This window comes from Chiloscyllium plagiosum, unplaced genomic scaffold, assembly GCF_037043375.1.
Source record: "Chiloscyllium plagiosum isolate Xiang-an unplaced genomic scaffold, Cpla_swu_hap1 HiC_scaffold_27, whole genome shotgun sequence".
NCBI classification, from domain to species: Eukaryota; Metazoa; Chordata; class Chondrichthyes; order Orectolobiformes; family Hemiscylliidae; genus Chiloscyllium; species Chiloscyllium plagiosum.
The window spans coordinates 77,587,937-77,604,924 of record NW_028270165.1 but is presented as its reverse complement, the minus strand read 5'-3'; the positions used below and the strand labels follow the sequence as shown (position 1 = coordinate 77,604,924).

Genomic DNA, 16,988 nt, shown 5'->3' with positions numbered 1-16,988 from the left:
TTATATTTTCAAAGTTTTGAAATTTTATAATTTTGTACAGAGGTTTTCAATGAAACTTTGTTTTAAAAAGTCTAATGCTTTGTCTCTGTGACACTGTTCTCAGTCAAGGATAGATTCCCCATCACCACCAAGCCCCTGAACCAATATCTAATTAAAGAAACTGCCAACATCCAGATAAGTAGAGAAATAGCAGCTGTATTTAAGTGCCGTTATTACAATACTGTACACCCAATACACATTAGGAAATAGACACCTGCCATTTTTGCAAATCCACCTAGAACATGAATTATAATTTATATTTTGGAAGAACAGGATGGTTACAAGTTACAAGGTTTTATGATTAAAAAGGGTTACAGGAAAGGTGAAGCTTCAGAGATCAGACGCAGATTAAAACACCCGTGAACAACCTCTCTCATCTACTAAAACAATATCTTGTTGAATGCAGTTGGACATCTCTTACTTTTGTTTAGAGCTTTATCTCCTTCACCGTCAGGACCGACCACCTAAGGTGCTGGGTATTTGGTTCGGAGGGGCTGGGGGCGTGCGCCAAGTCTTGGGAGGAGTGTATCAGCAAAGTGAGGCAGAAACTGGGCAGATGGAAGCTACGGTCGCTCTCCATCGCGGGAAAAAACCTGGTCATCAGGTGTGAGGCACTGTCATTGCTGTTATACGTGGCATAGGTCTGGCCTATTCCCAGACCCTGTGCCACTGCAGTCACCCGGGCCATCTTCCAGTTTATATGGAGGTCAAAGATGGACCGGGTCCGAAGGGACTCGCTGTGCAAAGATCTGGGCAACGGGGGAAAAAATACACCCAATGCCACCCTCACCCTGATGGCCACCTTTGTGTGTGGCTGCATCAAGCTGTGCTTGGATCCCCGGTACGCAAACACCAAGTGTCACTACGTACTGAGGTTCTACCTGTCCCCGGTGTTGCGAAGGATGGGCCTGGCCTCGCTGCCGCGGAACGCTCCGAGTAGTTGGATCGTTCCGTATCACCTGTCCTTCGTGGAGAAGTTTATGAAGAAAAACACCTTTGACCACAAGTCCATCAGGAAGTGGTCAGCACGTAGTGTCCTTGAGACCCTTCGGGAAAAGGAGGGGGCGGATCCTATCGAGCGGTTCCCTGAGCAGACTGTCAAAGCCATTTGGCAGAATGCCTCATCGCCAGAACTTTCCAACAAGCACCAAGACATGGCTTGGCTGGTGGTGAGAAGGGCTCTGCCTGTGAGATCCTTTATGCTCGGACTCTCAGCCGCACCGCACGCTGCCCTCGAAGCGGCTGCGGGGGGGACGAGACTGTCACACACCTCCTTCTGGAATGTGCCTATGCAGAGGAAGTCTGGAGAGAATGCAGTGGTGTTTGTCGAGGTTCGTCCCGAGCAGCGCCGTGAAGCGGGACTCCGTGCTCTACGGCCTGTTCCCCGGGACGCACACCGAGATGAACATCAACTGTGCCTGGAGGATCATCAACTCGGTGAAGGACGCTCTCTGGGTGGTCCGAAACCTGCTGATCTTCCAGCTGAAGGAGTTGACCCCAACTGAGTGTTGCAGACTGGCACATTCCAAGGTCCAGGACTACATGTTGAGGGATGCGCTGAAGCTTGGGGCAGATGCTGCCAAGGCGCGGTGGGGAAAGACCACTGTGTAAAGTCTGCCTGCCTAACGAAGAACCATGCAGTCATTTGGGCTCTGCTGACGCCTCAGCTAATTATATGGGCATATAATGGAAAAATGTACAGACCTGTGAAAATATGATAAATTCTGATCTCTGTATGTACATGTTTACATAAGTATGGCATGACCAACTGTACAGACCATCAAATTATTTTATGAATAAAGTATATTTTTGAAATAAAAAAAAACTTGGGCTCTAGGGGTACAGTGGTCGTAACCCACGTTCGCAAGGAAGGTGTTCCCGTTAATTCAACAGAACAGGACTTATTTCAGACAGAGGTTTTTTTGCGGCACAGTGGTCGTGTCCCTACCTCTGAGCCGAGGCCCAGATTCCAAACTCCCTGCTCCAACAATGTGTAGTAACATCGTCAATCAATTTTTTTTTAGTCATAAGTCACACGACACCCGGTTATAGTTTCATGCGTTTACTTGAAATCATAAGCACTTGTGAAGTTATGAAAAAAAAGTGCAGGAAAAATAATTCAGATAAATGGTGATAAAAGACAGTGCATTTCAACAGTCAATTACCTATTCGCATTCCTATTTCTGATCTTCTTAATACATGACTGATAAAGTATGATGGAAGTAATAGCTAAAAGCGTCCATTTTGTGAATTTCCATTTTGTCATAATAATTTGCCTTACAAAATGGCTAAGTACAGTGACCATGAGAATGCACAAATCTTGGCATAATTTTGTGTCTGTCCTTTCCAAGACAGAGTTTCCATAACCTAATGAATAGAATGCTGATAGTAGCTTAGGCTTTATCTGCATTAATGCAAATGACACCAGATGTAGAAAACATTAATAGCTTTGGTTTAATCTATGACTAAATTCCCGGTCGCTAATGAGGTGAGCGGTGGCCTTCCACCGCCAGAACCAGCCCAAACCGCGATTCAAGTTACAGGTAAAAACCGAGCATGTTTAGCAACCTCATGATCCATATACCCCATGTGCCAACCCCAACTGGTTGGGATCAGGATATCCACTGGAGGCAGAACCTCCCTCAGATGCCAGTCCAGCGACAGCCACTACATAACCCATTTGCAAGGGTGCCCTGGAAAGGGGGACAGGCAGGCCCCAGTACTACACCTTTGGGACAGATAACAAGACAGCAAAATCCCCAGGCACAAATGGCAAGCCCTTGTTTTAACTGTGGGAGATATGGCCACTGAAGAACGAAGTGTCCTTCTCGTTACCTTGGAACTGGTGCGGGAATCAACATGCTTGCATCCTAGCAAAGGGAAAAATCTGCAAATATATATACACTGACCCTCGTTGTGCTTTTGGCGTGGCCCACGATTACGGAGTCTAGGGGAACACAGAGGATTTTAATGCCCACGAGGCAGGCTGTAGTAATGCTGTTTTTGTCCAACAAGTCTGGCAGTTATCAAATGTTCAACTCACGCTGGTGCAACTGATGGTCTCCAAAGGAAATGGGCGGGTAGATGCTGCTGTCAAACAGACAACCTTACACCCTAAACTTCTGGTCCCATTGGGTTCCCAGCAAAACCTGGTTAGACACAGTATAAGGATGGGTATGCCAGACCTGGGCGAGATACAAAAATTACAGGGGGGAACTCTTGCTGAGGAACACAAACTGTAGATTCAAATGGGGTGCTGCCTCGTATACTCAAAAGCTGTGGGTTACCCATGCAGGACAAGCTTGCATTCCTTCTTATCTCCTATGTATCTTAATTGATGATGTGCATAACTGTACACACTTGGGCAAAGTACTAACAATGGTTAGTACTTTGTTACAAACCCAGATTTCCAGAAAGCTGCTGAGAAACAAGCTAAAACACGTCTCATTTGGAAAAAGGCAAATGCTGGAAAAGGGATACCACCTTCTTGCCTGATGGGCCTTTTACATGTCGAATACTTGATTTTTGTCGAATACATTGTTATAAATATTGTCAAGCAATAATAGTTGTATTTAGTAGATGGATCAAAGCCATCCCAACAACTGATAATACCATTACGAATGGTGAAAAAGTGGGAAAATATCTGCATAAATTAACCAAAACCTTTCAAAGTTTATATTCACAGGTATGCCAAGCTTATCATTTTAGAGAGATTACCCTGCTATAAAACCTGGAGATTTTGTCCTGATTAAGAACTGGGACCAGGGAAAATTGGAGCCAAGGTGAAAAGGACCATTTCAGGTGTTGCTGACCACCCCCATGGCTGGGAAAGTGCAAGGACAACTCTGCTGGATTCATCGAACTGACTGTATTTACTGTCAGTGAAGGAACAGACAAGGACTAAGAAAAAATGCGTTAGATACCAGTGACTTTGAGGAGATTTATTTTGGGGGCCAAAGGCTTTCATGCTAACACTAATTTTTCCCTGGGGGGGTGCCCAAGACAATCTATACATCATCATGCCTTTTTGTATTTGGCTTATCAAAAGGAGCCCAAATGATGGGAAAAGTAACTGGTTGTTGGGTATGTGCTCATGTACTGCCCCCATTCCCAGGGAGTATCCCGCCAGTTGTCAATGCTTTTCAGGCAGTCCTTATCCTTGCACTTAGGAATCAGGACCGTTCGACTCTTTCTTAGTGAATCAGGTATCGTGCTTGACTATCGTGCTCCATAGGGAGAAGAGGTGGGGTAGATGAGTTTCCTCTTGTTCATGGATTGTTCTTATGTCCTGCAGTTTCAGGCCGTCTGGTCCAGCGGCACTGCACTCATCTATCCGCTTGATGGCTGCTTCAACCTCTTCCACTTCTATAGGTTTCATCAAGGACCTGTCATCAACTTTACCAGTGTATGAGGCATACACATTTATGTTTAATTTTTGGTTTGGTGCTGACAGTTTCGCATGGAAACAAGTCTCCAATTCCTCTTTTGAGAGAGGACAAGTGGATGAGGTCGGTGCCCCCATGATCTCACGAGCTAGTTGGCGCCAGTTAGTTTTGTAGAGCTGCTGTGTCGCTCTAGACAGCGCTCTACATGCTGCCCACCGTATTTTGGCTCCGGTATTGCTACCTGTCTTTCTGTCTCTTTTGGCCCGATCTTGTTGAGGCCTCTTGCGTTTGCTCTGTCCTTTCCTACTATTCATTAGCAGGTGAGTAATACTTTCCACTAGTCCAATCCCGAGGGCAAGGGGATCCGGGTCATTCCTCGCGCTCAAGAGCTCCTCAGCCTGTGTAAGCTGGTCATCTATGTCCCTATGTTTAGGGATCGAAGCCGGTGTTCTTCAGCTGGCTCTTTGGCGCAGGTTTTGATCGTTGGAATTTTCCTGGACACTCTCTGCCTCTGATTCAGGCAAGTCTATGGACTCGTTTAGGGTCGGGACCTCCGTCGGGGTGTTTGCCAGGAGTCTGCGTTTATCTGAGATTTATTTCGGGGTTTTTGTTTTACGGATGCTGGCGATGGATTTATTTATAAACTTGCATCCTGCGAATCTCACTTCTAGTTCCCTCAGGAGTGCCACCTCCTCCTGTGACCATACGCGATCACTTCTCCCAGGTTTGCCCTTGACTTTGGGTGCAGGTTTGAGGCGTTTCTCGTTCCCTAGAATCGGGTGTCTGTGCCTCTCGTGTTGACCAAGGCCCGACTGAGTAGAAAACCGTTGGTCACACGCGCTGCACGCAAAGTCCCCTGTTGGGGGTTGTTTTTTGCCTTTGTATTTTGGATAGTGGCAGGCGATTGCATGGTATTCTCCTGCTTTGTCGCAGCGTGAACATTTTGTTCGAACATTCTTTACTCTGTGCACTTTAGTCAAATGAATCTTGAACAGGCTCACCGTGGGGAACAGCCCATCGACGGGGTAGTGGATAATTACCTCCAGGACAGATGTTCTGTCATATACTGGCTCGATAACAACTCCTTCCATGAAGGCAGTTGTCTCGGTTGTTTCCTTACTGGTTTTGTTTATAGTCGTTTTGTAGTCTGTGCCGTGTATTGAGTCTTTATAACTTCTGTTGTAGAAGGTTTGGCTGGTTATGCTTGTCTCATCTGTAGGGTGGGCCGCACTTACGGTACCTTCTTCAACGTTATCTGGGTCATCTGTTACTAGGCAAGCCGGCTCCCTGAGAGGGGTGTCCGGTCTCAGCTCCATGTAAGGTAGGAGATATCGTCTCAAGGTCCTTGTCTCGGTTTGAACCTTGTTGCGGGTTTTAAACATGCACAACTTAATGACTTATCACAGCTCGCAGTTGCGGACGAGGCTGCGGGGAGGTTGTTTTTCCAGGACGCTTCCCAGCCGGACTGCTTCATAGATAATGGAAGACTCATAATTTATTTGAGATCAGGTCTGCGTGGACCACGGCCATCTCATACTTTTTCTGGTCGTTTGGTCACCCAGTAGCCAGGATGACTGCGCTTACTGGCAGGGCCAATGGGGAGGCACGACACAAACTATGCGCCAAAAATATGTGAAAATGTCATAGTCGGCAACTAAGACTAAGTTTGTCTAAGAGAGTCATAGTTATTCCCGCCGGGGAGTAGTATGGGGACCAGTCGATACTCTCTCACTAACCCATCGATTGAACCTAATCAAAATTTGACTAAATTTGGTTTTTTACTATTTAATTGATCCTTAGTCCTTAACATAAGGATCCCTTTGGAAGGGCTCTATTTCCAGGGCATGGGAAGATGGATATTCTCGCTTAACTGCCTATAATGGCATCCATTTTGTTTGTAGACTCAAGGCCTATCCATGGCTCCCTCCAGACTGGTGGGGATGATGTAAAAGAGTATGTTGTTCCTCTTAGACAGGTTGCCTTCACTCCTGAGGACCAAGAGGTACCTCTCTGCTCTCTTCTCATTTATTGGAATGGCTCTCCTCCAATAATGCTTTCATTTTCAGGGCTCTGAATTAAGCAAATGAAGAATAATACTGGAAATTGTCACCAATAATACAGCAAATGCCCTGGCTAATATCAATGCACAAATGGTCACAATCAGAACAGTAGCCCTTCAGAATAATTTTGCCTTGGACTTTCTATCGGCTACAGAAGGTGGGGCATGTGCCATTGTAGGAAAGGAATGCTGTACTTACGTTCCTGACCAATCCTCCAACATCACTGATCTCTCAAGGCACATTATCCTGGAAGTTCAGAAACTTGAAAATATGACTTATGGGGAGATGGGTAGTCTCACAGGATGGTGGCCATTTAAGGACTTCTTTGGAAATATCGGAGCTTTTTTTCCTCATTTTGGCACTATTATTCTTCCTGTAATTATCTGCATTCTCTTATTCAAATACTTGTGGTCTCTGATGTCAAGATGCATTTGTTGTAACCTGTAGAAATGGCCTGATTGATCGTGAAATGATCAAAAGGAAGGAATGATAAAATATTGGGGGAAATAATTAAGATTCTCCATTTTGTAAGTTGCCATTTTGAAATAATAACTTGACTTTTAAAATGGCCAAGCTCAGCAACCATGGGAACGCATTAAGGAATGCACGAATTTTGGCAAAAGCTAGCGTTTTCTTTTTCCCATGACAGTTGCTATAACAAAATAGCTACAATACAGATTGTAGCTAAGGTATTAATCTATAACTGACGTAAATAATGTCACATAAATGGCTTTAGTTTAACCTATGGGAAACAATGCTGAAAGCATTCATTATCTGGTTCACATGCAGTGACGCAAATGGAAACATGTCAGCAGCTTTGCTTAGCAACACTAAATTTCTTAATTATCTAATGAAAACCTAATTAATAAAGGAACATTATATGGTGAGAATGAGAAAATAAGTTAATAACGCACATCAGGGGTATAAATTATGCTGTCTCTTTACTAAGATTTAGAGATATGTTATTAGCATTTTCAGGGATATCTATGTCTGATACTCTGGAATATTAACTATTAATCGCTCACCAGCTTAATTACAATAATTAAGCTGGTGAGCGATTGTGGGCGGCACGGTGGTGGCACGGTGGCGGCACGGTGACACAGTGGTTAGCACTGCTGCCTCACAGCACCAGAGAACCGGGTTCAATTCCCGCCTCAGGTGACTGACTGTGTGGAGTTTGCACGTTCTCCCCGTGTCTGCGTGGGTTTCCTCCGGGTGCTCCGGTTTCCTCCCATAGTCCAAAGATGTGCAGGTTAGGTGAATTGGCCATGCTAAATTGCCCGTAGTGTTAGGTAAGGGGTAAATGTACGGGTATGGGTGGGTTGCGCTTCGGCGGGTCGGTGTGGACTTGTTGGGCCGAAGGGCCTGTTTCCACACTGTAATGTAATCTAATCTAATCTAATAATGTGTGCTTTTTTGTAACTTACTTGTGGTCTGAGAATTTCTGAGTTAACACCCAGAACTGGATTCTAGTCCAGTCAATAATGGCACTTAGCCTTCGATCCTTCAATCCCCCTACAATGCCACGTGAACTCGCTGGTGTTTCTGCAGATGGGAGGAGCGGGTGAAGCCATTCCCGCACTGAGAGCAGATGAATGGCCTCTCCCCGGTGTGGACCCGTTGGTGTCTCCGCAGGGCGGATGAATTATTGAACCTCTTCCCGCACATGGAGCAGGAAAACGGCCTCCCCTTGGTGTGGATGTGCCGGTGCGTCAGCAGGGCAGATGACTGGGTAAACGCCTTCCCACACATGGAGCAGAGAAATGGCCTCTCCTTGGTGTGGATGCGCTGGTGTGTCAGCAGGGCAGATGACTGGGTAAACGCCTTCCCGCACATGGAGCAGGAAAACGGCCTCTGCTTGGTGTGAATGTGCCGGTGTGTCAGCAGGGCAGATGACTGACTGAACCCCTTGTCGCACACGGAGCAGGTGAACGGTCTCTTGCTGGTGGGTCACCTGGGTGGATAAATGAATGAACGTCTTCCCGCACACGGAGCAGGTGAACGGTTTCTCCCTGGTGTGCCTGCACTGATGGCGTTTGAGAAAGGACAGGAATTTGAATACCTTCCCGCAGTCCCCACATTTCCCCACAATGAAGGACCACTCACGCACAGAACATGTTCAGTTTCTTGCCACTGCCATTCATCAGGATTGCTCTGCAATTCAAGAAGATCATATCTGTGCTGCTGTGGCCTTAACTCCATTTCCTGCCTGTTCTCCATAACCTTTCATTCCCTTGTCACTCAAAATTCTCTTCAATTCAGCCTTGAATACATTCAAAGAGTTTTGTCTCAATTTTTCCCTGTGGGGGAGCACGGCAGAAACTAACAAGAGAATAAATTCTTCATCTCTGCCTAAAATGGGATCCCTTTATTAGTAAGCTGGCTCATGAAGTTCTAGATTTTCTGACAAGGAAGCATTTTGTCCGAATCTACCCTGACAAGTTCCTCCCCCCCCCATCTCAGCATTTTATTGGTCTAAATAAGGTCACCTCTCATTCTTCTACACCCCAGTGCACAACTGGAAAGTTTACAGATGATGTGAAACTTGGAAATACTGTACACTGTTCCCTGGTATATTCTCGATGGCAAAGTGTTGACCAGAATCCACTTTAAGACCAATCATTATTGTTAGAAATAGGGAAAAGTGTTGTTTTTGCAGATAAGCATACAGAAAGGGGGTACAGCAAGAGAACTATTAACTCTGCAGGTATTTAGGGAAGAGTATCTCTAATTGTGGTTAATTAAATACTAACTTTGGTGTGTAATTATTATAGCAAATAATTCTTTTTAAAAATTATGTTTTCAGCAAAAAGCTGAGATAACCGAAATGCTTGGGTTATACAAAATGATACAAGTTAATGAAATGTCCGAGGATGGAATGTACCAGCAGAATTGATACAAAATGTTAAACCAGATCTTGATGTACTGTCGACAGCACTTACAGAGAGGAAGGTTGCCAACCTGGGGAAGGGGGCAATGGGCGTGGAGCATAGATGGGCAGAGGCAAAATACTAAGAGAGATTGGGTAATGCAGGAGTCGGGAGAGGTGACCTCATGCAGCTCAAAAGTATAACTGTGTAGTAGTTTGAATAATCATCGCTTCAATTGCTCTCTGCAATTGGGGTCCTTTCTTGCAAGATCGTAGAATAAATTGTTTTGTTTCCAGTTTTGGTGGTCTCGTTTAAATTTTATTGAATTTTGTTTCTAACATTATCAACATGCCTCTTGCACAATATCAGCCCTTTTGACATTTAGTACCTTCCAACTAAGCTGATCACAGCAAGACAAGAAGTTGAAGTTGAACAGTGTGCCTTTCGTCAGCAAAGTCCAAGTTGAAGTTTGCATTACACACAGTACTTAAAAAGGCATTTGGCGTACTTGCCTTCACTATTCAGTCCTTTGGGTATACAGAGTTGGGACGTTATGTCGAGGTTCTACAGGACATTGGTAAGGCCTCTTCTGGAGTACTGTATCCAGTTCTAGTCACCCAGTTACTGGAAGGATATTATCAAACTGGAGAGAGTTCTGAGGAAACCTATCAGGAAGGTATGAAGAGAGGCTGGATAGATTGGGCCTTTTTTCACTGGAGTGTAGGAGTGTAGGAGGTTGCAAGGTGAGAAGTTCATAAAATAATGAGAGGTATAGATAGGATGGGCAATTTCACGACTAGGGAGCACATTTTTAATGTGAGAAGAGAGAGATCTAAAAAGGACGAGGGCCAAATTTGTTTACATAGAGGGTGGTTCACATGTAGAATTAACTTGCTGAGGAAGTAGTAGATACTGGTACAATTACAACATTTAAAATAAGTTTGGGTAGGTACATGAATAGGAAAGGTTTGGAGGGATATGGGCCAGCAGCAGGCAGGACAGGTTTAGTTTGTGATTATGTTCGGTATGGACTGAAAAGTCTGTTTCTGTGCTGCGTGACTTTGTGACTACGACTCTATAACTGTAACTAATTATAATTTGCCGTGCTGGTAAATGCTAACCATTTCTTCGGGAAGCCTTTAATTGAGAGCATTAACAGAACAAATGAATCTGCCAAGTGAAGGAAGCAAAACCTGTCACTGTCTTCAATAGAGAAACCAAGCCAATCTTTCCAGTCTGCCCCTCTCCCTGGATTCATTTCCTTTGAGCTCCTGCAAGCCAACAATGGAACCCAGAATGAAAAAAAAAGGGAAACCGGGATGAGAAAAGAGAGTGTTGTATTCACAAATGATGTCCAGAGGAAGAAATTCGCAGCCTGGGGCGAAACTCAATCTTCATTGAGAGAGACAAGCGCCAGCAGCTTCAGAAGCGCATGGTCCAACTTCCGCGAGCTCTGATTGACAGGAGGACCAGGCTTCTCCCGGTCCTCCAGAGAGTCAATGGGTCAATCCCCGGGCGGCTGACGCCAGGGCTATTTGGAACACGGGGACATCACCGGCCGGCACCGCGGCTCCTATTGACTCCTTCAGGAAGTCCCCGCCCCCCATTGTAGACGTCACAATGCCGAAGATTACCTGTCAGTTTCAGAGTAACATCTGGGTAACATCGGGGGACAAAGCAATGTCTCCCCCTTTCCACTCCTCGGGCGAGGGCACAGGCATACACTTTTGTGCAACTGGAGGGAATCCAGAGAGGGAGCGGACTCTGCAAAAGGTGCTCAGATGCTCTTTGTCCCTCAGAGAAATGAAAGGTTATTTCATTTTCCCCTCAGTTTGACGTGTTTATTCGAATACAATTTGCACCTTGGAAAATGATTGCTTCTTTTCTCATGTTCATAATTAAAAAGGGTAGTTTCTCATGGAACGGTGCAGCATTTAAAATTGATATAAAATGTACATATATTTGGGCGGCACCGTGGTTAGCACTGCTGCCTCACAGCGCCAGCAATTCCCGCCTCAGGCGACTGACTGTGTGGAGTTTGCATAGTCTCCCTGTGTCTGCGTGGGTTTCCTCCGGGTCCCCCGGTTTCCTCCCACAGTCCAAAGATGTGCAGGTCAGGTGAATTGGCCATGCTAAATTGCCCGTAGTGTTAGGTAAGGGGTAAATGTAGGGGTATGGCTGGGTTGCGCTTCGGCGGGTCGGTGTGGACTTGTTGGGCCGAAGGGCCTGTTTCCACACTGTAAGTAATCTAATCTAATCTACTTCATGTGGTGTATATCTGACATTATTCACTGTTGTAAAAGCCTCATACCTACTGTTTTTCACCTTCTATTATGATGGAAACCCACTGGCCCATTCACACCAAGGTGAGGCCATTCTCCGGTTCTCAGTGTGGGTGAAGAGTCATTTAGGCGTCTGACCTCCTGACACACCAGCGCGAAAGCATTCATCGATTCTTCCGGCCTGCTTAAACACTAGCAGGTCCACAATGGGAAGAGGCTGTTTACCTGGTCCGTGTATGGGCAGAGGTTCAGTCAGATAGATGACCTGCAGAAGCACCAATGGGTACATGTGGTCAAGAGGCCATTCACTGCCCTGAGCGAGGGAAGGGCTTCAGTCAGGTCAGCAACTTGTAGAAGCACGAGGCGCTTCCACATGGGAGAGAGGCCGTTCAGGTGACCCGAGTGCAGGAAGGGGTTCACTCACTCAGCTAAGCTGATAACCCACCAGTGGGTCCACACCTGCTCGCCGTGTGGGAAGGGCTTCACCTGCTCTTCCCACCTGCAGAGGCACCAGCGAGTTCATGTGTCATCGCAGGTGGGAGGAGCGGGTGAAGCCATTATTAACCGGACTATCAACCCAGTTCTGGGGACTCCTGGGTTCAAATCCTGCCACAGCAGATGGTGGAATTGGAATTTGGTCAGAAATCCGGAGTCCAGAATCTAATGATGAAACCATTTTTGGGGAAAGAAAATCCATCTGATTCACTCATGTCTTTCTACTGATGGAAACTGCCGTTGTGGGAAAGGATTCATTCAGTCGCCCCAGCCGCATCCTTTACCCGATCTGGCCTACACGTGACTCCAGACCTAGAGCAGTGTGGTTGACTCTTGACTGCGCACCCACCTCCCCACCCCCGGCAAATGAGTGGAGAAAAACTTACTTGGATACAGGGTATAAGTTGAAATTGCTGATTGAGGCAATACTTCCCTACAGGTTAAGACTGTACCTAGGATCCAATTATAGTGCTGACCAAGAGTAAGGGAGGTGGTGGTGGGGTGCACTTTGACCTTGAGCTGTTTTTAAAAAAAAGCTACTTTTTATACGCCATGTTGCTGGGGGGATCTGAAGCTGTAACAAAGTTGGGTTGCAATAAAGGAGACCTGAACTTACTGCCGGACTCAGGCTCTCATTGAAAACTGAGAGATCCAAGTTTTTTTTAAAGCTGCTCATTCCTTTCAGTCTCCAGCACTAAGTTTCCAGTGTTGCGTATCAGAAGGAGCAGTGAATGAGTAGCTAGTATTGTTAGAAACTGTTAAACTGTTCATCTCTGCAGCTACTGCATAATTTCATCGGCATTGTAAAGTTTAATGGCAGTAGGAGGAGGTGTGGGCTGTATTCACTAGAAACAAAGTTAAAAATCACACAACACCGGGTTATAGTCATCAGGTAGCTGTGGAGCAGGATCATAAGACACAGAATTTATAGCAAAAGATTCGAGTGTCATGCACCCAAAATGATATATTGAACAAACCTGGATTGCTGTCAAGTATTTCATCTTTTAGTCTGTAAATCCCAGAACTACTTTAAGTCACATTCTCGAGATAACTTAAGGCTTTATAAAACTAGGTGACATCTCAGCTCAGACGTGAAATGTGTGAGGTCTGTCAGCCAATCCTGAGTCAGAGTGATGTATTTCCAAAGTAGGAGTTGATAAAACGTGACATGGATTGACTGCCTGCAGATTGTTTGCTTTTTGAGCAAAATAGAATGTATCTGCAAATGCAAATACACCCTACAGACCTGTCTATATGTGCAGCTGGGGACAGAGCACACACAGAGAGTCAGCACAGGTGAGTGCCCATGACAGAATGTGTGTTTGTATGTGTGCATGTTTGGTAAAATGTGTGTGTGTGTGTTACATTTACATTGTGGAAACAGGCCCTTCGGCCCAACAAATTCACACCGACCCGCCGAAGTGCAACCCACCCAGACCCCTACACTTACCCCTTCACCTAACACTACGGGCAACTTAGCATGGCCAATTCAGCTATCCTGCACATTTTTGGACTGTGGGAGGAAACCGGAGGACCCGGAGGAAACCCACGCAGACACGGGGAGAATGTGCAAACTCTACACAGACAGTCGCCTGAAGCGGGAATTGTCTCTGGCGCTGTGAGGCAGCAGTGCTAACCACTGTGCCATCCACGCTCTCATGCCCATGAGAGAATGTGTGTTTGCATGTGTGCATGTTTGTAAAGTGTATGTGTGTGTGTGTGAGATGGAGTATAAGCCTGTGAGAGGGTGTGTGCCTGGGTGTGAGTGTAGGGTTGTGTGCTTGTGTGTCTGAGAGAGAGTGAGTGTATTGAGAGGGTATGCGCGCGAGAGACAGAGAGAGATCACCTGTAGTGTGACATGAACCCAAGGTCCCGGTTGAGGCCACCCTCATGGGTTCCAAACTTGGCTATCAGCCTTTGCTCGGCCACTAGAAATGATTAAGTAGTTACACAATGCACATTGGAGAAGGCAGGGTGTCTTTTAATTTGCAGAAGGTGGGAGGCTCTGCATGCTGTGATCCAGGTCAAACACGTGCTGGAGGATCTTTGTTCAGAGAAACGCAGCTAGAAGCCTGACTGCAGACATGTTGGGGGAAAGGGGGAAAAGTTAACCAGACACTTTATTCTGGGAGACAGTCATTCCCCTCCTGACAGAGCCTTCTGATTGGGTCAGTGGAAGGGTCAGGAGGGTGCGAGGGTGAGTCAGGCAGGTAAAGGGGATTTGAGTGAGGGCTGTGAGGGAGAGGAACTAACTGGCTGGATGGTGGGAGTAAGAACAACATTGGGAAGGGGTGGTGGTGGTAACAGACAGAATAGTGACTGGTATTGTGTCCGTTCTCTGCAGTTAGCAGCAGAAAGCCAGATGGCATCGGTGTCTGTCTGGGGATCAGGATTTGGGAACCAATGTGCTCAGGGCTGGAGAAGTGGGAAAGGGAGGTTGCAGCAGGTGTGGTCCAACAATATTAGGAGGAGAGAGCCTCTGCAGAGGCCGCATGAGAAGTGAGAAGTTACAAGTTACAAGTTCAAAGCAGAATGTTAAAGTTCTGGGCAGCACGGTGGTTCAGTGTTTAGCACTGCTGCCTTACAGTGTAAGGGACCCAGGTTCGCTTCCACCTTTGGGCGACGGTCTGTGTGGACATACGATATATTGAACAAACTTAAATTAGATTTAAGTATCAGTTGCATGACACTTTTGCCATAAATTTGGTATCTTATGATCCTGTTCCACAGCTATTCACCCTATCGATGCTCCTGATGAACTTCTATAAGGTCACCATTGAGCCTCTGACACTCCAGGGAAAACACCCCAGCTTATTCGGCCTCTCCCTGCAGCTCAAACCCTCCAACTCTGGCAACTGCCTTGTAAATCTTTTCCAAATTCTTTCAAAATTTCACAATATCTTTCCTGGAGCAGGAAGACCACAAATGAACACAGCATTCCAAAAGTGGCCTAATCATTGTCCTGTACAGTGGCAACATGACCTCCCAACTCTAATACTCAATGCACTGACCAATAAAGACAAACATACCAAATGCCTTCTTCACTATCCTGCCTACCTATAACTCCACTTTCAAGGAACTATGAACAAGCACCACAAGGTCTCTTTGTTCAGTGTCCGCTTAACTCCCCCACAACATTAACTGTGTAAGTCCTGCCCTGATTTGCCTTATCAAAATGCAACACCTCATATTTATCTAAATTAAACTCCATCTACCACTCCTCAGCCCATCAGCGCATCCAATCAATTCAAATTTATATTGAAGTTTCTTTCCTCTCTCATTCCCTAAAAGCTGATAATCTCCATCCCACACATTCTCCCTCCATTCTCACTTTGCTGAATCTAATCCCTGCTGTACCTCACCCTGAAGGGTCTGGTACATGCTGATTAACAGGCCCCCACTCAGGGGGGATCTAATTGAAACATATAGAATACTGAACAGCCTGGACAAAGTGAACGTTGGGAAGGTGTTTCCATTGGTAGGAGAGACTACGAACAGAGGGCACAGCCTTAGAGTAAAGGAAAGATCTTTAAGAATGGAGAGGAGAGAAATTCCTTCAGCCAGAGAGATAGGTTGGGGCATAAGACGTTGAAAGGTGATCTTATAGAGGATTGTAAAATTATGAGGGGTATGGATGAGGTGAATGGCAGGTGCCCTTTTCCAAGGGTGGGGATTTCAAGATAAGGTCGCAAATTTTGAAGGTGAGAGGAGAAAGATTTTAAAACGATATGAGGAACAACAGTTTTATTTTAACACAGAGAGTTATTTTGTGTGTGGAATGAATGTCCAGAGGATGTGGTGGATGCAGGTACAGTTACAACATTTAAAAGACATTTAGATAAGTACATAAATATGAAAGGTTCATAGGGACATGGAACATGCGCCAAATGCAAGCAGGTGGGACTAGTTTAGTTTGAGAATATAGTCAACATGGACTAGTCAAACTGAAGGGTTTGTTTCTGTGCTGTTTGACTCTGTAACTGTTCTGTATTGGTCTGAAAACCTTACCTTCCCTCATAACCATCCACTAATTTGTTGTTCAAAAAATCAGGTGAACTCAGCCTTGAATATTTTCAATGACCCACTAGCTACAGGAAGATATTCCCACTTCTGAACTCAATTCCTCTTGCTAATGTGCCCCTTTACTGCTCATTGCTTGTTGCACCTGTCTGACGACTGGCACTGACTAATGTAAAAGGACACTGAGGCCCATTTTTACATCCACATCCCTGTTGAAGGGCTCGTGCCCGAAACATCGACTCTCCTGCTCTTCGGATACTGCCTGACCTGCTGTGCTTTGCCAGCGTCCCATTTTTCGACTCTGATCTCTAGTCCTCACTTTCTCCACATCCCAATATATCACCGTTTAAACAATGCACCTCCTTTCTGCTTTTTCTTTTCCCACAGGAAAGGCTATCATTTCACATTGTGGTAATGCATTTGCCAATTGATACACAAAACGTGACCAACTTTTCCAGAGTCTGTCCGCTCCCTGGATTCATTCCCTTTCCTTTCAGTTGCTGCAAGTTAACAATGAAACCCCAGAATGAGAAAAAGGGGAGGGTGAGAAAAGCGTGTTGTACTCACAGATGTTGGAGAGAGGAAGGAAGTTGCAGCCTGGAGTGAAGCTCAATCTTCATTCAGAGAGAGAGAGAGAGAGAGAGAGAGAGAGAGATGAACAGCTAAAGATTCGAAGAACATGGGTCCAATTGCCGAATTTAGATAGTGGGGTGCTCTGATTGGCAGGGGGACTTGGTTGCTTCCGATCCTCCAGGGCTCTACATTGGACCATCAAAAGTCGGTAAAAACAATGACTGCAGATGCTGGACACCAGATGCTGGATTAGAGTGGTGCTGG

The 16,988-nt window shown here is 45.7% G+C and overlaps 1 protein-coding gene and 1 pseudogene across 1 annotated transcript in view; both read right to left on the bottom strand.

The window, feature by feature from the left end:
- The window catches only part of LOC148144615 (uncharacterized), a 42,302-nt gene that overhangs the window by 22,030 nt on the left and 3,284 nt on the right, over window positions 1-16,988 (bottom strand). Inside the window, exons 2-3 of the mRNA XM_087975424.1 lie at window positions 8,462-8,510; window positions 8,018-8,391 (exon numbers count right to left, since the gene is read on the bottom strand). Coding sequence (XP_087831550.1) covers window positions 8,018-8,391; window positions 8,462-8,510 — 423 coding nt within the window. The remainder of the gene's footprint in view (window positions 1-8,017; window positions 8,392-8,461; window positions 8,511-16,988) is intronic.
- LOC148144616 (uncharacterized) lies at window positions 4,081-5,806 on the bottom strand (annotated as a pseudogene).